The sequence below is a fragment of the Telmatherina bonti genome, assembly GCF_933228915.1.
Source record: "Telmatherina bonti genome assembly, chromosome: 11".
Taxonomy (NCBI): Eukaryota; Metazoa; Chordata; class Actinopteri; order Atheriniformes; family Telmatherinidae; genus Telmatherina; species Telmatherina bonti.
This window is the reverse complement of record NC_136629.1, coordinates 33,583,180-33,605,686: the sequence shown is the minus strand read 5'-3', so window position 1 is coordinate 33,605,686 and position 22,507 is coordinate 33,583,180. Positions and strand designations below refer to the sequence as shown.

The window sequence follows — 22,507 nt, the reverse complement described above, 5'->3', positions numbered from 1 at the left end:
ACAAGCCTGGTACAAAAAACATTTTAGGTTTAATAGGTCAGGTTTACCTTCATGACAAATGTGGGGGGAGTGATTTGTTTTCTAACTCGTCCATTTAGAAGTAATTTAACCTCAAAATTCTGCATATTTAGGGGCGTGTCATTTTGATTGACAGGTACCCAACCTCCTGCTTCAAGGAGGAACGTAAAACAACCGCAGTTTTTAGCCAGTTAACAGTGTGACTTAGCTTTAGCCCGCTTACCTCCGTTAGCTGGTTAGCTCCTATTTGCTCCAGGTTTGCTCGGTTAGCTTTTAGCTACAGGCAGGTCAGAGTTTGCTAGATGTCAATCACCCACCCCCCACACTCACAGCCCCCCTCTCAGTTCCACCTCTTTGCCCATTTTTGTATTTTCCTGGAGAAACGACACGGGTAACACTGCCAAGATAATGATGGTAGGAACCGCCTACCACGCTTCAAGTTAGATCTCAGAAACCTACAGGTGACGTCACAGAGGCTCCGTCCATTTTTTATATACAGTGTATGGTCATGGCCGCCAGCTTTACACTCTTGCAGCATCTGCATAAGTTGTTGTGTCACCACCGTAGACTGCATAAGTCTGAATGCTTGAAACGCATCTCTTAGAGACCTGACGTGCACCAAGGTTACGCAGAAATACTCCCTTTTGGTTGGTCAGTTTGTAATCAAGTGTTTTTAAATTTCTGGATTTTCTTGCTGCCATTAGTACACAAATAGCTATAATGAAAGTTGGAACAATCAGAATGCGACTGTATTTGTAGACATCTACTGACCCCATCTCCTCCTTTATTGCTGCACATTTTGTTAAGGAACCTGTCCCTCATGACCTTCAAGTGAACAATGAAGGACTGGGTTAAATTTCAGAATTTCTATTTGAGGCTTTGTTGCAATAAAAAAGCAGGCACGTTTCCCTTCAGAAAGCTCCCTGGTACCTTATTCCTCAAGAAGCCTTAAGACCTGTCAAGGGATTGTAACTGCTGAAGGAATATAAAAAGAGGACCTTGAAATTTTTAAGATTTTAATTCAGAATCTCTTTGCAACAGCAGTTTAAAAACAGACATGCTCTAGTTCACTAATCAGTGATAGTAAAAAAAGGGAGGGAAAAAAAAAGAAAAAAAAAAAAGGAGAACCCAGCCTTGAGTTTCCCCTTATTCCTCTGCCAGTATCTAAAAATAACTCAATTTAGCACCTGGGAACCTACTGTAGTTACTTCCAGAAACTCTAACTCGTATGTGCTTTTTCTCACCAGGCACAGAAACAAACTGCTTACAGACATCTGCATGCATACCGTTTAACTCTTGTAGGAAGCAAAAAAAAAAAAAAAGTTTATTTCCTACTCAAGCCTGTGATTATATGATGTAATTGTTGAGCTGTTCAGGATGCAAGGTGAAACAAAGCATGAACAAAAAATGGAGGACATGTGTGTGCAATCTCAAAGAAAGCTTTATTCATTCAAGTAAGCAACTAAAAGTCAGCAGTAGCAGTAACCCTTAAATGACATGAAAAGTAATGTTTTGTGCTGTTTCAGATCAATTGCAATACATGAAAGCATTCAGAAGAAAGCTTACTTTGGTAAGAAATGCAAAAAGATTAGCTAAATGTAAGAAATATGTAGCCTTGATGTTAGAAGTTTCACTTTAACTTGACAAGTTGCTGCTTCTTGCCTGGCTGAATCAAACTGTAGTGACTGTGGATTATTTGCTGTCCTTTTGCTAGAATAAAAGGACATGAGTCTGCATCCATCTGAATCAGCTCTGTGGTTAATAATAGTGCCTAAAATGGCGACTGTCTACTTCCTGTGTGACTGCTTCAAAACTTAGTAAACTGACATCATCAACAGGATATTAAGCCTAGCAAGCATGTGAGTCTGCATGACAACACACATTTAGCCTGCAGCTTCAAGCTCACGCCCTAATAAACTGATTTGACCATGACTGATGCTGAAAGAAGCAGCAAGGCGAGAAGGCAAAAAAGAAACTTCAGACTTATAAAAAAAAAAAAAACTAAAAAAAACTTCTAGTCGAAGGCAAAAGCTGCAAACACAGGAAAAAAAATCTTTCCTCTAATTTTGAAAGCCACAGAGAGGACAGGGGGTGGGTGGGGGGGTCTCAGAGAATTGTGTTCTCCGAGGGAGTAAAATCAGCCAAGAACCTTCTAAGAATTAACCCCACTACTTTTAAGCTATAGTAATGCCAGACTGATGAGCTAAGAACCTGGAAATTTTAACAACAGAGTAAAAAAACCTTTGGAGAAAGATGATGAGAGAGAACTTTTTTACTTTGGCCAGAGTATTGAAATATTCTCAGGCTTCCTCTTGCCTGTGTTACAAAAAAAACAAAACACATGGAGCTAATAACCTTTGGTGCAATTTTGAAACTGACCAAAGATCCTTGTAAAGCTTTGGGGCCAGGCAAACTCTCCATGAATGCTGTCCTCTGTTACCCAGCGTTTATGCCACACCCCAAACCAAAGCAGGGGCATCGAGGACAGAAGTCCTCTTATTTCCTAAAGTAATGCCTGAAACCTTCAAGAATAGAAGCAAAAAAAAAAAAAGTTAATTTCAATGTTAATTTAAATGTTTTTGTAAATAAAAAAAAGCTAGAACTCCTGACAGTGTGAAAGATTAGTATTTACATTACTGACACCAGACTGAGCCCGACTTTCATAAACCAGTAGATTCACTTCGTACGTTTTGAGGAAAAGTCTGTAAAAGAACAAAGTTAAGGTGATGTGGTTTATGTGCCATATTACATCCCACCAGAAAATACTACAAAAAATATAAATAAAAAAAGACACCACCACAATAAAAAGAAGTCTGACATGTGCTTTCATACTAACTCCCAGAAATATAAACCAGTCAATGAACAGAAATGACTGCATGACCAAATAAGTAAATAATTATTTGTTGATCATTAACATGCAGATGTATGTTACTGTAAGAGGTGTCCCTGCAAACATGCCAGTTTTTGTGGAACACTGAAGATGTAAAATAGGCATTAAAAAACACAGCTTACAGCTACTCAACCTTGATCTTTCTACCAGATTTTAAAATCAAAGAGTCAAGCGTGTCTAGACTCTGACCTCCTCCTACACAATCTACTTTCCCAGAAGAATAAATGTTGCTTCGAACAGAGACACAGAGCAATATGTAATGATGTCAACACAGGCACAGCTCAGGCTAAATGAATTTCTTGTCAAGAACTGTCATCTCGTACATATGCCACACATACACACAGATTTACTTACAAAGCTGAAGGTATGGAATAGGAGAGGAAAAGGACAAAGGAAAGTCAAAAGGAAAGGTTCTCAACTGTCTGCTTTTAGTGGTTCAACAAGCTTAATGAATTTGTCTTCTGCCGACACCAGAGGATCCTCTGGGGAGTCGGCAAGGGCTTCAATTTAATAAACTCCTTCCCTTGACCTTCCAACCCAGGGATGAAATATCAAGCTTTTACACAAGAGACAAGAAATCTGTGCACTAGGGTTGGGGTGTTTACCAAGCACTGTTTAATCACTATAAGCTCATCTTAGTGAGTTACTTTTCATTTTCCTCATATGCTCTAATGCACATACTGACTACTTGATCCTGACATACAACCATGTCCAGACTTAGAGAGTGCTGTTTTAGTCATTTGGATCAAAGATCACAGTAAATTATTTAAATAATTTAATTCAAAGAGGGAGTGAGCTCAAGCTATTGAATGACTGGAAGCAACCAACCATACAAGGCTGCCATTTGCTCCAGGTCCATTCCCCAGAGCTGAATAATACAGTAAAGAGAAAACCTGTTAAAGCCATTAAAGTAAAACTGGAGTAACACCAGCTTTATCCATATGTCTCTGGAAATGTGATACCAGTAAGTGAAAGAAGAACTACCATAAATGGAAAGCCCAAAGCCTTTTATCCCCCAATGTCCCAGTGACAGTTGTATCAGTGCAGACAGTGTGTTGCATGTACATTTTGATTAAAGTTATTTGAGGACAAACGTATTTTAGTTTTATCTCTGCGACTCCAGCTGATGAGCAGCAGCGGATTCACACACACGACAGTTTCAGAAGCAGAACTGCAAAAATATTTTACCATAACTTTGTTAAAAAAAAATGATGGTATGTAAATAACCTCATGTTAAAACTGAAAGTTGGTGGTCTGATCATTTGTTTATAATTATGGGGCCAATACATGATCTGAGTGTTTGCATGGCAACATGGGAAAACAAATCCATTAAGCTTTGAGCCCAGGTGTTTTCAACCATCTCTTTAACTTACCAGCCAAACATCTAATAAATCAAGGTCGATTCAAAACATCTCTTACACATGTCCTCAGCAGTTATTCTGTTTGATTAATGCACTTTATCTGCTCTTAAGACAATCTTTTATTTTAAAGCAGCAACTAACACAGCTATTAATTTACTATAAGCATACCAGACACCAGAAAAGAATCCAACCAACAGGGTCAACACAGGAAAAAACACTAAAAGAGAGGAAACTAGTTAATTGTTTCCTATTAATGACTTTGTATACAAAAATAATTATCCAACATAACAAAACTAGCTTGATTACAATAACATTTTATTTTATTTTTATAACAGAAACCTGTCTGATTAAGTCCCTAAAAGGCAGTCATGGGGGCATTCAGACACACAGCAAGGGATTTAAATCTGTAGGTGGTCCCTGTGAGGCTGGGATGAATGGTGTGACTAAAAGGTCAACAGGGTGATCCACAGACAACCAGGGGGGGATTACTCAAACACCATAGATGAACAAGAGTGTCATTATTGTCTAAATCTGAGACCGTGCATGGCAGAATGTCTAAAAACTCCAGTATATCTATGTTGCGTTTGAAATGTGCATCTCTGCTGCCATTTGACTGCACATCAAAACAAAGGAAGCAGACAATTGATTTAACTGGCTTGAATCACTATTAATTACAAAGTGGAAACATTGTTTTTAAAAAATGGGTGAGAAATTTTGGTGAGTCTTAATAATAAGTTTTTTATATGTGCACTGGACACAAAAGGCCACAATGACAAAGACAAATGTGTTGAAAGATGTCAGTATATCTGAAACTTGCTCGCCAAAGCTTAGTAACACTCAAGGTGTTAAAAATTAAACAAAGTAAACAGGAATTTGTAAATAAATCAGATGACATTAAAAAATTCCACTTCTGCAAACATATCTTATTCTAAAACAAAGCTTTTCCAAAAATATGGATGATATAATTTAACTAACAAGCCCGAATCATGATAAAAGCCCCCACAATGTTTAAAAAAAAAAAAAAAAGCTGCTTATGTCTCGTTCCGTTACTGACCGAGCAACAAAGATCCGTCTGATAATGCTGTTAACCTTTTCTGTCATCCTATCATCCACCAACTTTACAGCTTACTACTTAACCCTAAGTGGCAACTGATAGATAATTCACAATCTTTCTGAAGCCTGGTGGAGCTTTTGGAGGATCACAAAAGCATAGGCCAAACAATGGGTTGATTGTTTAAATTAGATGACCCTGAGAAGCTTAACAGGATGTTCAGAACCAGGGCAACCATGATCCAACAAAGCATTTAACTCGCTGTGTCTTCTGTAGACTTCATGGGAAGAACTAAAGATGGAGACTCAAGCACAAAAACAGCAAGTTGATAAACTAAAATGATGAAAGTAACTACTCAAAATACCGCCACAGATTATTTCAACAAACTAAAAAAAAAACTCTTAGCTGTTACAACTGCTTAAAATAATGATTACATTTCAAACCTATTGCACCGTCGCAACAGCATGCTGCTTCATGCTTAACTGCTGTTTATCACACAGCTCACACAAAAAGCAGTGGATCATATTTAATCCAAGCTGTTTATCAATATGTTTCACATTTACCAGCTGCAGACAGTGATGTACTCATTTTACGTTTAGGCAATAATGTTTATGAGAAAAAAGTAAATCAAAATACTGAAAAAAATACTGCCAATCGTAATGGAACCAAATATTGATTTAACCATTCCCTAGGATGTATGGAGAGCAAGAACTGAAAATATCCACTTGCTTTTTCTACTTGATAAGCAAACCTTTAACCAAGTACCAAGGAATAACAATTAATTTGAATTCATGAAAAAAAAAGCACTAAAGTTATTTTTGCTTTGTTATCGTGGATAATTTTTGTGGGAAATTTGTGAGTAATAAAAATCAATCAATTTAATTAGTATTTTTACAAACCAGAGATTCACATTGGCTGCCTTCCTTTGACACTATATTCAGCAAACCAGTCCAAGTATTAAAAAAAAAATATATATATGGTGGCGCAGCAACACCTCAACAGACATTTGTAATCAGTTCATCAAAGTTTGAAATGCTGCAGGTGATGAGTAACCACATGGGTTTACTTCATAATATCCTTTTTTCAAGAAAGCCCACATTCAATCTTTCTTCTTAGGTCTTTTTATATTTCTCATTAGATGAAAGACAAGTTGCAGTTACTTCCTTTTGGTCCAAGCAATGACAGATTGTGATGATAACGGCGTTGCATTTCAGAGTTTGGTGAGCCGATAGTGTGCTATGTAAAGAACTCAGACCGAAGAACAGATAAAACTTTGCTCCACATGACTGAGTGGAAATCTCAACTTCAAATAACCAAGTCAGAGCAAATTCATCTGTAATCAAAAGTAATGCCTCATGAAGCATTTTGAAACTGTTCTCATTCCAGGATAAATTTAATGAACTGCCTCTATACCCCAGCTTAAATGTTATTTAATATAATAAAGTCAGATGTACATAGCTCTGATAGAAAAATGAAATGATACCAGACATTGAGCATAAGCAGGCAACACATTGCCACATCAATGTGTTTTACATTCCTGGTGTCTCTCTAAATTTACTGCGCTTTCTGACTTTTGGACAAGGCCTCGTGATACCACATCACACATGTAAACATCTGCAAATATAACCCTGCCAAGTCTACACAAGGGCATACTTATATTATACTTCTTCCTACCCCTTTTTAGACCTGTCAACAGATTGGAGAGGCTATACATATATGTATGTAAAGAATATAATAATGTTGACCTGTCTGAAATAAAAAAAAAAAAAGGGCAAGCCATGTGTTTTTGTAGACGCACTGAAAAAAGTCTGTAGGTCGAGAGAAAGCGTAGAGCCAAGATATTTTTCCACTGTAACTTAAAAGTGTAACCTATAATTTAAATGGTGACCACGCCATCTCAGGCATGGGAGAGCATAAGGAGGTTAGCCAAAGCGATCTGTGACCTATATCATCAGATCCGCTTCTTTCTCTGCTTTTTAAAAGTTTTAACCTTTATGTCAGCATGTAGACTCCTACTTTCTAATGTTACAAAAATAAAATTCTTACCTGATAGTAGGCTTTAATCTGCCTGATGAGAATAGAAAGGTTCTGGATGCGCAGTGTGGGATCATTGTTTACTTTCTTGTTGGTCCTCTGCACAGTGGCCTTAGGATTTCTGTAAAAGAAAAAACAAAATGCGTTACCATAAAATCACTATTAAGTATATCAGATTTCAAAGGACGTTTAAGAGAAATGGATATGTTGTAAACTGGGTCAATTACATGTTTCTCATTATGACATGTGCATGCTTGTAAAAAAAAAAAAATACCAGCAGCACAGTGACTATAAATCTTTGAGTAAACTAAATAATCAGGTAAATGGAACAAGAGATACTTCACACATATATAAATGCCATCCTTACAATAGTATCCAAATTTCAGACTGCATAGTATTGAGTCTTTAAACAATTATTTAACTTCAATAAACCTTTATTTTGTTTGTTCAGTTTTAGCACTACACTGATGTGAAATATGCAAGTAATTCTGTGACCTCTGAGTATGACGGTCATCTCTTGTGATCTCTCTGAACCAAAGAGAAGCATCTTCTTCATGCTGACAGATCACACAGGCTGCATGTTTTTCAACTGAGAGTTGCTAAAGGAATGCAAAGATGAACAAGCATGACAACTGATATTATCAGGGGTGTCACAAGTACAAAAAGTTCAGACATTCCCACACTTACGGAGCTATGTTCCCAATAACTACACCATCATTTCTGTAAAATATTTCCTGCAGATTTTAGAAGTTTCAAACTTTAGTTCATTGTTACCCATTTTAAAAAGATAGATGAGAGAAAAATTAAGTATATTTTTATATAACTTTTAAACAACTGATCTACTATAAGCATCACTTCCTGCAAGTGCTAGAGGTCAAACAGTGCACTTCAATTCATCTCTCTTTTAAAAAACAAAAAAAAAATTAAACCACCATTTCTGAATTTTTTAATTAAGTTCAATTCAAAAATCTGTATTTGTCCCCATGGGTGAACTAGTGACCACAATGTTTGCTCAGTGTTTAAACAGTAGCTACATTTATAGATATTGCTGTTTTATTTAGTTAGGTGGTATTCCTATATCTGCTCAAAAAAAGCATGTTTTTGTCCCTATTTGTTTATAAGTGGTAAACATAAGTAAAGAAACTGTGCCGCTGCACAGTGGGCCTTTACAGAAATTAAGACTACACTGGAGGGAGAGTCCAATATATACTGGGAGACCTTTAAAATGGAGCAATGATGGGGCTTTGTAGTCGTTTTCTGGCTGCAAAAAACCAGACCAGTTCTTAGCTGGAACCAACTTACGCATGGCTCCAGCTCCAGTCCTGAAACAGCACTGAAACCAACATGGTTGAAAAGCGTGGCAGTGCTGCTTATGAAAAATACCAAGTTGCATACTCCTTGATTAGCCTTACATACTTTTAACAGTTTCTTTTTAAAGTAACAGACACCTTTATGACCATAAAACTCCATGTGTTTGTCTTGTTTGAATTATTGCAGCCTCTTAGCATCCTGATTCTGAGAAATCACACTTCATAACTATTTTTTCCACTCTATAATTAATTTGAAAACAGCTGTTTATCTGATTTATTTGTTTCACCTCAAGCGGTACACAAACACCTTACTGTATGTTAATGCACCATTAACTTCAAGATACGCAATGCAACACACAATAGATTTTTTTTTTTGTCATCTTCAATGGATTCAGCTGTGACGGGTGTCTTCCACACTGTTGTCAATAGTTGTCATCTGTCCAGTTGTGTTTAGGGAAGGTGAAAATTACATCCTTCAAACTCATGTGCTGTACATGGACCATTTTGGTATTTTGTGCAGGATAATAAAGTTTGCCAGGTTCTTCTCTCTTAGTTACTGTTGCTAACAAATGATTGAACAGCGGTGGTTCTAAGGCGGGACTTAGTGAAGGGTCAATTAGCCTTCATTGAAGGGCGTCAAAGTGTTTAAATCTGCCAAAGCTCAGTGGTGGTGCTTAAACTGAGTTATGCACACTCTTTTGACTCAGCCTCATCCACTTACATTTCAGAGATAAGGTGCCCCATTTCTTTAAGGGATCAAAGATCAACCTAGCCAGATGACCTCAAAATGTTTGAAGGGTTAGATGAGGGCTAAGGTAAGGAATTGTTATATCTCAAAGGCCTGTTTGCTTAAAATTTGTAGCACATAGGAGTAACTCCTTTAAAAGCATGACTAGAATTAGGTCCAGGGACATTCCCACCAATTTGATCCAGTATGGGTTTTAATACAATTCTTATTCTTTGAATTGATAAGTAAAACAGTGAAATCCCTTGAAGCTAATGCGTGTTAACAGAGTACATTAGTTGTTCCTAAAATGTAAAAACATTTTTAGTATTAAGAGGCTATTCTTTATAGAGCTGAAATATTACAAGTATAGACTAGTATCCTAGTCATTTGTACATTGAAACATTTGGGGAGAGTATTTTAATAGTGAGAGGTATTTTACATTTTCATGATTGAAGAAGGAATAAAATAGTAAAAGCCAACCCAAAAAACAACATGTCTCTTCGATGAATTTCTTTTAAAAAAAGTCTTAGAATCTAATAAGGAAGTTTTTATGTGCTTCAGATTTTCAGACCACCACAATGGGATAAATGGGGAGCTCTCTTTTTGATGATAGGCACTTCCAATTTCTGAACATATACATCCATTGACCTATATAGTAGGTCAATAGCCACAACCCTCCTCCCCCCTGAGTAGGGGGAAGGAGCGTCCTGACTGCTTATGAATGTATGCATGCATGTGGTTTGTAGCACATGTGAAGTCATGCATGGATGTCTGCGTGCTTTCATCTGCTCTCTAGAAATCAAGAATGGCACAATATAAGAAAATTCTGGACTTACAAAAAATAAATAAATAAACAAAGGATCAAAACTTCTTATGTGCATTTTCTGCCTATTTCTGTTGCAAAGAAGAGGTTAAAGGTGAAGCACTGTATTTTCCTCAAGGACCTTCTGCTTTAATGTTTCTAGTCACAAGGGACATTAGGTTGAAAGGAATTTTTATAATTACTATAACATACTACTTCTCTATTTCTGTTAGAAAATTGGAATCTAAGAAAACCGATTCCTACACACAAAATAAACATGCATAAACTAATAGTTTATATTAATGGCATAAACCATTAGTTTAACCAAAATTAAATTCTATTTAAAACAACAGATTTTTGGTAATCAGAGCTTTTAAGAGCTTAACTCTGAAATGCTATATCTTAAAACACACACACAAAGATATTACATTAACACAAAAAGAAGCAGAATTCCTGATTTTAAATGAAAAAGTCCATCTTTTAAGTCAACTGGCTGCAATGTAGATGTGTTCATTTGTCTTTTGATCAGCCTCCGCCCTCGTACACAAACACATTCATGCAAATCACAAGGACACAGAACTCTTTTAATACTGGTCTAAATGAACAGCCACATGACCCCCCCCCTTTCCAACTTCTCACACAGCCCCTCTCGTGGTCCATGGCAGGGGGTCTATTTAACCCATTAATTAAAAAGTACCAAGAAGACTGTAATCCCATCAGGGCGAGCAGGGCAGCGTGGGGAATTTAGTGTGTGTGAGAGGACCGAGAGAAAAGCCAAGGAAGAAAAAAAAAAAAAAACATTCAGACATTCCTTCATCATCCCCGTCAAATGAGAACATGGCGGCCACAATCGGAACCACAGAAGCACTTCTAATGCTACACATACAAGGTGCAGGATAGACTCACACTTTGTGGATTAGAAGGCAAATAAACACAGGGATTTAAGACAGATGCAGCTGTGAAAAATTCCACTTATTATCTCCCCCTCTTTGATCCTGCTGATACAGTAAATCTAACACCTTAAATACACAATTAGATTAGGGATAGACGGGCAAAGCCAGCTCAACAGCCAGCAAGACAGACTACTAGTCAGCAAGTCGGCCAGACGGCCAGTCAATAAGCCGGTCCGTCGGTGCAGTCGATTGGCACTGTGTGCCTTGGGGCCTGGGGCCACTGGGCGTCCTCCTCCCATTGCCCATCTTTGATTGGCTGACAACGTTATGGAGTAGTGTTAACCTATATATGACAGACTAAATTACAGTCAGCTTGGGCAGCCAGGCACATGCCCATGCACACAGATATAGAAAATAGTGTAAATGCACACACACACACACACAAAGAGGAAATACAAAATACATTTGGTCACGTGTTGGGGATGCAGCTTATGAGCTGTACTGTCCAAACAGTGAAGGAGTGTGGGTTAGTATCTCCATGAGAGCAATGGAACAAACACACAGGAGTACTTATTAGCCGTGCACAGGTTAACAGTTCAGGTGTGGATCAGCGTAACTCAACCTAACAAATTAAACCTGAGACATTCACTGAAAACTTCAATTCAGTGTTTTTTTCTTTGCAAAAATCTCTTTACAAATTATATTCAGTTCATAAACCTATTTCAAATAACAGACATTTCTTTTAACCATCTAGATACAGTAAATTCACAAATACTTTGTCAACAAAGTCTGCCACTAGGTATAAGTTAAATCATGTATGTTAGGAAAATTATCAATGAATAATGTAGGACTGTATTGAATTTTGTAGAAAATGACACGCAATTTCAGACAGAATAAAAAAGCTCTATATTCAACCAATAATCTGTAATACCTAGGTATTAGAAAAATGTCAAATAAACCTTCCTCCAATCTATTATAATAGCACTGCCATAATTACTGTTTAACTGAATTATCACCATTTGCAAAGAACATCTGTTTACCATAATTGTTCTTGTATTTTTCCCAATTAGTAAAAATGGCTGAAAAAAGCTAACAGGAATGTCCAGGAAGTTTTATGTTTTTTACTTTATCATCAATGCAAATTCCACTCTGAGACCATCTTGGTCCATCAACTTTGACTGCCATTTCACATCTGGTTCTTACAAACTGATTGCAATAAACACAATTAACTCCCACCTTTAGCATGGTGTGTGAAAAAGGTTGCTCAGGTATGTGCTGTAAACACAATCAGTAGCTAATGAGTATTTTTTTTACAAAAATAGATTTAAATCAAATCATTTTAAATCAGCAGAATCAACGCTAAGTGACATGCCCTTTATGGCACATCCCCTCATTTCCAACTTAAGGTTGTAATTCATAGTAAACTTGCAATAAAAAAAGAACAATAGAAAAAGGTACACCACATCCACAGATAGTCAAAGCACTGAGTCAGTTTTGCAGGTATGTGAAGTATCCGTAGCAGATAAATTCCAGACTGTGTCTCCCTTTGTCATGGGAACTATTGGTACACAAACAGACAAATGCAATTGGGGACCATTTGTATACGTTTCCCCGATTCCCACCACCACATTTCCTTGTCAGTCATTTCTCTCCTGTCTTTGTCTTTCTGTTTCCACGGGGCCTCTTGCCATTCCTCTCCTCTACCTCTGTATCCATAGGAACTGCAGCTGGACTCATTCCTGCCACGCAGGGTGTTATCTGACACAAAACTAAATCAGGTCAACTTGAGCAAAATTCAGACTGTATCTAAAAAACTAAGCAAAAGTATTTGCCTTGTATACTCAACGTAAATAATGGACATGGTACAATTCCATGACAATACTTGTATAAAGGTCTGCTGCTCCAAGTTACTCTCTGGGGTAGAAATATTGTACCTAGTCAATTATTTCTACTTTGATGTTAATTCTAATTGTAAAGCTGTAGTTGATAGAAATGAGCAATTCCGAGTGATGGTTCTCAGCTCAAGTCTTTCAGGGAGCAGAGAGGATTAAATCCTCTGAGCCACTGACAGGCTAGAAACAGATGGAGGAAATGTTGAATTTGCATTAACTGCAAAAAAAAAAAGAAAAAAAAAAAAGCAGCACAAGCAAATTAAGACAAAAAATGGAAGCAAACTAAATGGAAATGTTAAAGGCGATTAACTAAATGCATGAGCATCAATAGATCCCATTTTAACTTGCAATGGGCTCCAATTCATTCATATTCTAATGATGTTTATCATGAAACTAGCTGGAGCATTTCTTATAAAATGTGATAACAGAAATTTGACAATGCATCACTTTAAAAGGTCTGATGTCTGTAGGTCGAAATGACTTTGCAAAGAGAAACAAAAGGTTTAAACGTGACCTTAGCCGTGAGGTTCTGAGTGACTCGCATTAACAGCATTGTGACAATTTGCTTCTCAAGGTCACAGCTCTCATTTCCTTCCAGCTCTGATGATAAACATCCTCTTACTTCCTAGGCACAGAGAGACTGGCATGACACAAAGATGATTATGGGGCCTGCCAGATTAACGTCTAACTTCACACTCTGATGAAGAAGCTAGACCCCCCTCGCAGGCAGACACTGGCAAGCAGACCGACTCCCCAGCAGTAGATCTGTCTGTCTCCATTCTCCAGTCCAGCTGGAATCTCAACTATGTCAGCTTAGATAGTCCCACAAGAGCCAACAAATGCTTCAACATGCAGGATAAAACAGAAGTGAAAGGGTAAAAGCAGAAGAAGTGAGGAATGAGCAGAAAAAGAATAAAAGAGGGGATGAAGACAACATCAGGAATATGGAAAGTAGCGGTAAAGGGCAAGTGCTTTGGTATGTTGAAAGGTGATGAAGAGGGAGTGACAAAAAATAAGAAGAGTCTTTCCAATTGGTAAATTTAGATATAAAAACAGTATTTAGGAATTCAGTGAACATGTTGATTAGCTTCATTATTAACTGTTGTGCGTATGAAAATACTTTGACTTTCCATAGCAAAAAAACAAAAAAAAACCAATTAGTTTTAAGAGGCTGATTAATTATTTCTGCCACCTTTGTTCTAAAAAAAAATTTTTTTTAAAAATACAGAACTGAGGTATCAACCAAAGGCTGAAAAATGTTTATAATAGATAACTATGTGATGTCTTTAATGCCCAAAACAATTGTATCAACAACTCCTGAAATACAGCATTTTCTAAAAAAATAAAAAACAGATATTTTCTTTATAGGTGCCTGATAAGGTGGACCTGTATGTTGTGAAATATAATTCAGGCACAATATATTTAAACAACAATTTATTGTAATGCAATGTATTTGATAGTTCTGAACATTTGTTTAATTAAGATCAACATTTTGTTTAAAAATGATAAAACTTTGGGAACATCAAAACCAATCTAAGAAGTACTGTAAAAATGTGATTAAATAAAAAGATACAAGACTTTTCTCCATTTTTCCTTCAAAGCTTTTACTAGATTCCTGATAAAAACACTGCCAGATGGCTGCTTAATTTAAGAATATTCTGCTTGAGCATCAAAAGGCATATAAAGGCTTTGTATGCCTTTGCATCTCACTAAGGAATCAAATAAAGAATTTAACAATCAACAGCAGAAAGCAATTTTGAGCAGTTCAAGGTTTAACCCAACAAGCCAGTATGTACTGGTCCACCAAATACCAGAATGCTTCCACATCGGTCTGGCTCTGAGTCACAACATGATGACAGATGTAGTAAAGACTATGTTGTGTGTATGTGACCTTACAGAAGTGTAACCCTGAGAGAAAAATGGATTTGTGACCCTGTAGTCAACATCTACAGATCTATCATTTGCTTCACAAATTAGATACTTTTCCGGGTGATGGTTATGGTCTTTGTAGTCATACCTTCATACCAATATGTGCAAAAAGATTTATGTTTATTTACAGACAAGAGCATATCTGTCTAAAAGTCCAGGCCAACAGAAACATTAACCGAGAGAATGCGATCAACCACATTCCTTTAATAATCCAAGCATGTTCCAGAGGTTCACAATTTATCAACCAAATTACGACACAAACCACTTTTTGACCTATTTTCTGGATTAAAGTTACACAATTATAATAAAGATGCAAAAATGTTTCAAATGGGCAATTTATCCCTTCAACTTTTCTCACATCTTTCCAACAGGCTGCCAAGGACGAACCGAACGGGTTGACCAGACAGGCCAATGAACCAGCATGTGTCTATACAAGTGTCCAAAAAAACAGGCTTCAACTGGACAGTTATTACTCTGACGGAAATTTAACAGGCGCCTTCTTGCTGAGCAGGGAAGCTAATTGGTCTGACAGCGCTACGGAGGCAAGCTAATTGGCTAGATGATGTCAGGCACACCATGGCAGGGGGAGGGGACACGGTGCCATCTGGGTGTCAGCAAACCGTTAAGATAATCCCGGGGTCCCTCTTCTCTGTCCATAACCTCTGTTGTCCGATGACAACTGCTAATGACACACAGCAACACCAACTTTATACTCCAACTACAACAAATATAACACTACATTTCTAATTCTGTGAGAGAAAATATCAGTTATATAAATACTTTTAACTAAATATGTGACAGCTTTTTAAGTTTTAGCAACAAAAATATGTATATATTTGTCATTTTAATCACAAATCCAGCACAATTTATTTCAATTACATTAATACAGTGTTTTTGGTGCTGAAGTTTTTTTAGTCTAAACAGGAGATACTGGCCAAGACATAAAAGTAGCACATTTAGAACCCTTTGCATGAACAAAACTAACACGGTTTGGAATATGGTTCAATCTGTAAGAGCAGAGGGTACAAAGAGAAACATTCACCGTTAATTATCAACTACAGTTCTGCTGAAAATTTCACCAAACTTCTTTTGATGATTGAGGGGAAGGAAGCGTTGCTAAGCTCCCACGTCTCCTTTCCATTAAGTTTCTGTTTAATAAGTTACAACGTTAAGAAAAGGAATAAAGAAGCATTTTTCATTGTTGCCATCAAGAAGACTCTGCAGCAGCTGTGAAGTTAGATGCATAAGCTTATGAAATTTCTGTTAAGTGAGCCTGCAGGAGTCAAGACACAGCTCACAAAACGAGGGGAGCAGACAAGAAGCAGTTTCACCAACACAAGATCTGACTGATACTGTAGTCCTTTTGTGTGGGAGGGCGGCTGGACAAGACGTCTACCAACAGCTGCCTCCGTCTTAAACCAAGGGCATATTAAAAAAAAAAAAAAAAAAGAAGAAGAAAAAAAAAAAAAAGCCACAAACACACACACACACACACAGACTCCCACATACTCCCCCACACAGAAGCCCTGCAGAAAAACACCAACACAAACACACTGTGCAGTCTGTGACTGGCAATCCCAAACATCCTGTCAGGCTATCACTAAACCAGTTCCAGTTCAGACTGTCCTCTACAGAAGCACTAAACCAGCCATGGTTTAGTAACTTACGGTGTGTTCACACCAGACACGTTTTGAGCGTCAAAACGCTGAACGCTCGCCGCTGGTCACTAAACTGTCACTTTTGCATCCAGCACCCAACACGCTCCTGTTGCATTTGCCGCTTGTTGGGAGCAAGCAGCAAACGTGGCGGGAAATGGAGGGGGGGAAAGGTGGAGCTTTCTTTCCAGTCAGTTTGAATGATGGCGGATGCAGTAGAGAGAGCGGCATGGCTTTAATTAATAAATAAAGCGACAAAAAAAATCATGGCATAATATCACAGTGGAATGTATCCCTAATGTATCACGTGTATGCTTCACACCTCTACGGACACTTTCTACTCCACCTGGGACCCATATCTGAGATTTATTGGCCCAAACTTAGCATCCCATGTGCGCGAAAGCTTGACGCCTCCTTGACTCACCTCCACATAGACTTTACATGTAAACCTGACGCTCTTAACGCATCTGGTGTGAACACACCATTATACCATCCACCTCATTACATTCATCTGCAAGCAGAAGTCCTACAGAGTACCAGATCACAACCCTTACACTTAAACCATAGAGCAAAGGAGCTGCTGTGTGGCTTTGAAAATGTCCCTTGTGCTGCCAAAAGTTTTCATCTTTTTACTTTTTGGTAAATCATTTTCTGCTTTGTTCACTCCTCAAATCCTTCCAGCTGCTTTCCCACTATCCTGTGTCCCAAAAGGGGAAAAAAATAAGAGCCTCTGAAAATACTGCTGACTTGTGAAGTGTGTTTTTTAAAAGGCTGTGTGGATAAGGAAAGAAGGCCTTGTCCAGATGAACTCAAAACATGTTTCTGATATGAAACTACTGAGAACCCACTTGAGGGAGGAGAAGGAAAACAAGCAAGATGGAAGAGGTTGTTTAAACTTGAGGATAGACAGCTTAGCAGCAGGGGGTCGAGGACACCGGTAGAAGACTGCAAGAAGACGACACCATCGAGTGACAGAAAACAGCCACTGGGGTTAATCAGCTCTTCTTGCCACACAGCAACAGCTTAGTCCTGGTTAAACCATTCACATTTATTACTAAAATCAACTCTGCACAAAAAGATTTGTTCCTAAAGCCAGCTTCTTTTATCCATAAATGTCTGCTAATCTACACTTTGAGTATAAGGTATTAATGGGAGGTGAGTAAAAAAACTGCTACATATGACCTCTAGAGAAGTAACAACCCATTTCAACTGGCAGCAGGCATGACTGAGTGCCCCTTAGTCAGGCATGCAGGGTAAATGCTGACAGCGGAGAGTGTAGCATTAGTGGAAATTCTGAAAAATTGTCCAGCTAGCAGGAAGAAGCCGCATAGAGCCAGACAAAGGAATGGAAATCTTTCTCGTGTCATGCCTTACATGTTAGTCAGTCACTGGAAAAGGAACAAATTTGACATGCAATGCCTGCTTTTCCAGCATCCCAAATGTCTCGTCACTGAATCTATCTAGTCTCTTTCATGTGAATTTTAAAAAGATAAATGTGCTTCTGCGCCTGCCTGCAGCACTGATCTGCAACCATCACAAACATTATCTGCTGCAAGCAGTGTTACTCTGATAATGCAACTATTTCTATATGAATATACAGCACAGTAGGCTGCATCTTACAGATGCAGGTTGTCTTCAAGACTGTTGCGAATGATATGCAGGGTAGGGTAGACCACTTAAAAGTCATTGGATGCTCCATCCATGGACCACAGATGCTTGCAGACAATCTGCAATGCTCAAAATGAGCCCAACAATGACTGTCTGCACAGATATCTGACAGTGTAACCCCTCAATGCCCCCAATACAGGGTCCCTGTGTGAGTAGCCTACATTCACTTCAGCAGGCAATCTAAAGGGCTGGACAGAGGATGCAGTTGTTTAATTTATGCATGTAGGGATGTCCCCACTGCAGGTTTCAGGGTGAGAATTACTTTAACCCTCCATTTAGTGCAAATAGCTGTTTCAATACACAAAAACTTGATGTGGCTTAAGGTTTGCATGCCCTTTATTGGGTTAACCTTTTCTTTCTTTGGAGATCAATGCAGGTAACAAATGGGTTAGTGTCCAAATATGTGGATCTACTCACATTTCAAGCATAATCTCGTTCAGGTAAATCCCATCCACTAATTCAATATATTCCGATAATTTGGAGCCATCGGTCACTGTTGGATGCCCGACTGTCTTCACCTGAAGATAAATAGGACAAACCAAATAGATATTAAGGTTTTCCATAACCACTTGGAGTAGAAATAGTTGTTTAATCCAAAATTATTTGAATATCTAATTGGCCTGCTTACCCAGCAGACCAGAGGCGTGAGCATGAACTGCTCCAGCAGCGGAGTGAAAACCTCGTTTTCCATGTTTTCCTGGCGATATGTGGGGGGAATCCTTGGTTGAAAAACGTGTTTGTTTAGACTCCACTCATGTAGTTAATTCAGTCGAATCGACGCTCATTTTGCCTAAAGGCCACTGGAAGACGTCTGGGGTTTCTTGAGGAGGAGGAGGGAAAAAAACCCTTAATCCACAATCTTCTCAACACGACCCAGCTGTTTCAGATGCCAACGACGGGAATGTGCTTCCTGGGAAGGAAAGGGAGTCACATCTTTTTGTTAAAAAAAAAAAAAAAAAACAACTTCTGGTATTTGGTGGTTTAGTTGCAACCTGCTTCTTTGTTTATATTAAATAGAAATTTTGAGAAAAAGGGGAGGGTAAAAACGGTCAAATGGAGACCTGTGATTTCAGCAGAGGAGATGTATTCCTCCGACAAGATTAAATAAAAGGGAAAAAAAAATCCAGTAGTGAAGTAAAGTGAGGGAGGGGGAAAAAAAAGCTTTAATGTCCTGCTTCTGGAATGATTGGTTTCCTCCTCATATTTGGAATAAAGTCACTCCCAGCCGTCAGCTCCTCCGCCTGCCGCTGTTCAAGCGCCGCACACCACTGAGCGCGAGCGTTGAGAGGATGAGCGCAGGACACGTAGTAACTCCTCCCTCCCTGCGCATCTCCCTCCGCCTTCCCTCTGCAAGAAAAGTAGGGCATTGATCAAAGCATCCTTTTCTGCTAGCATTTTCTCTGAGTCATACTAAGTGATACTTCTTAGTCAATATTTGGCTTTATGAAATGTGTCGTTGTGGTTTTGTGAGGAATAATCAGGAAATAGAGCAAACATTAAAAAAAAAAAAAAAGTGTATTTACAGTTTTTCTGATGTGATTTGAAACCACACAATGATTCCTTGTTTCATTTATTAATTCAGTTGATTAAAAAAAAGTGATCTGTGCATACTCTTTGTCTGGCTTTACAACACGCATTAAAAGGTACAACAGGAGAAAGTGAGCTACTGACATCTGGTGGGTAATGTTCTGGGTTTAGAAATGTGCAGAAGTCAGTCAAGCCAAAGACATCAGTCTAATCAAAATGACACAGGGCATGTGTCAGAAAGTGTTAAAAAGCATTCAATATTTATATTTCGTGATTTTAACATCAGTTTCTTTATTTTTTTTATGTTCAACTTGAAACCTTTGGAAGAGGTTCAACTTATTTTCCACATAACTGTAAATGCAGCCAGTTTAAGCAGCAAGGTAGAGGGTATTCATGCGATTAGAAACACATAATCAACAACTGATGAATGATTGTGATGGTGCGAAGTAGGAACAGAGGTCACGTGGCTAACCAGACAATTAAAACACAATCACTGCTTTGGGAAATGGGGATTTTTCTCACCTCTCAGGAGCTCGGTATGAATTAATGAACAATTGTATGTTCAACATTAGAGAATGCATTTCAGGATTCCCCTTGTAATGAAGAGGGGCTCATTTGCATTAGGAATAATGGTGGCTGTTTTTGGAGTTTCTGCTTGAGGCTGTAGCGCATGCAAGCCAGAGTGGACCTGTTTCATCTTGCATGCTGCAAAACGTGTTTGACCAGGAGGATAAGGGCTAAATTAAAGGAAAAACTAAGACTGAAATATTCCTTTCTCATGTGTCTGCCATTGAAACTGACGTCTGGATCTGGAACTTGACATTTGAAATAAAAAAAAGTTCAGCTTATCTGTTTTTGTTTCGTTCCATTTCCATGCAGCAGGATCACCAACACACAGAGAGAAGAGATTAAATAATCAGACCATTACTTCTCCCTGCTTGCATTATAACATTAGCTACCATGACATGCAGACTGTCAGTATAACAAGAAGGACTGCAGGAAGAAAACCGTCTGGAATAGATATTTCTTATTGAGTAATAGTTTGGAAGGAAAAGATGCCACGTTAAACATCTAACAAACAGAAAAAGACTGCATCTTTAGGAAAACATGTTATCACATTTTCATTAAAATAAGAAACCACACTGATTGCAAGGTATATGAAAGCCGACAGACGTGGGTTTCTTAGCATTTGGTTCTAAATAATTTCTGGACCTAAATACACATTTTTTTTATTCTTAATAATAAACATTGCAATTATGTAACCAATATAAGTTTTAAATGCAGATTTTAGTGTCAGAGTACTTCATTTGAAACAGCTTTTCCCCAATGAACAGTTGCCTCAAAAGCTTTTGATAGATAGCAAAGGGTTAATTTCTTGTGATTTAATTCAGTCATTAATAAAGTCAAATGTCTGGAATTGATCCGAAGCATAACAAGCTGTTGCAGTCAAAGGATCTCTACATGCAAAACCAAAACAATTCCACCAAAGGCCCATAGGAACAGCCAAAACAACTCCAAATCAACTGTTTGATGCTTTGTGAGAGAGAAAGGAAAGTTTCTGTGAGCTTGGAGAAGAAGAATGCAGAAGAAAAGGACATCCTCAGAAGACAACAGTCTTCAATAAAAACAGAGTTTTTATATCCAACAAAGCGAAGCCCTTTCTCCAGGAGATTATATAATACAAAGAAAACTTTGCAAGAATAGATACATAGAGGTGAGAATCGCATTTACTGTGCATACTTTGCATACTGTGAGAAATCTTGGAGTCATTTTTGACCAGGATTAGTCTTTTAGCTCACATTTAAAACAGGTTTCTAGAACCGCCGTCTTCCACCTGCATAATATTGCAAAAATTAGGGGCATCTTGTCTCAGAAAGATGCAGAAAAATTAGTCCATGCCTTTATTACTTCTAAACTGGATTACTGCAATTCCTTATTCATGGGTTGTCCCAAATATGCCCTGAAAAGTCTCCAGCTGATCCAAAATGCTGCAGCGAGGGTTCTGATGAGGACTAGCAGGAGAGATCATATTTCACCAGTTTTAGCCTCTCTACACTGGCTCCCTGTTAAATCCAGGATAAAGTTTAAAATTCTTCTCCTCACATATAAAGCTCTCCATGACCAAGCTCCATTTTACATAAAAGATCTCTTAGTTGAATATATTCCAAATAGAACATTTTGCTGTCAGACTGCAGGTTTACTTGTGGTTCCCAGAGTCTCAAAGAGTACTATGGGAGGAAGAGCTTTTAGCTATCAGGCTCCTCTCTTATGGAACCAGCTCCCACCGTGGGTTCGGGAGGCAGACTCCCTCCACACTTTTAAGATTGAGCTGAAAACCTTCCTTTTCCATGATTCTTATAGTTAGGATATGAGCATCTCCTGAGTTGGAGTCTGCATGTACGGGACCCATCTGTCCAGGTTATGCTCATTGCTCTTATAGTTATGGGTAGTCTAGCCAACCTTTACTTATATGGGGATGTTACCTGATGCACTGAGAAGTACCTCGCTCCATTTCTCTAATATATTAATGTATAAATATATGCCAATGTTGCAGTCTCTAGCTTACTTCTCCTTTTTTCCGCAGGCCTTCCTGACTAAGTGCAGTTGTACATGTTGATCTGTCTTTCCTGTCGTCTCCACCCCAACCAGTCGAGGCAGATGGCTGCCCTCCCTGAGCCGGGTTCTGCCGGAGGTTTTCTTCCTGTTAAAAGGGAGTTTTTTCCTTCCCACTGTCGCCACGTGCAGCTCAG

General features: G+C 38.3%; 1 protein-coding gene across 1 annotated transcript in view; it reads right to left on the bottom strand.

Moving 5' to 3' along the window:
* ccdc88ab (coiled-coil domain containing 88Ab) overlaps positions 1 to 19,038 on the bottom strand; it is a 62,386-nt gene extending 43,348 nt beyond the window's left edge. Inside the window, exons 1-3 of the mRNA XM_079249418.1 lie at positions 18,859 to 19,038; positions 18,648 to 18,748; positions 7,367 to 7,475 (exon numbers count right to left, since the gene is read on the bottom strand). Coding sequence (XP_079105544.1) covers positions 7,367 to 7,475; positions 18,648 to 18,748; positions 18,859 to 18,921 — 273 coding nt within the window. The 5' untranslated portion in view covers positions 18,922 to 19,038. The remainder of the gene's footprint in view (positions 1 to 7,366; positions 7,476 to 18,647; positions 18,749 to 18,858) is intronic.
* Between the last annotated feature and the right edge of the window lie 3,469 nt (positions 19,039 to 22,507).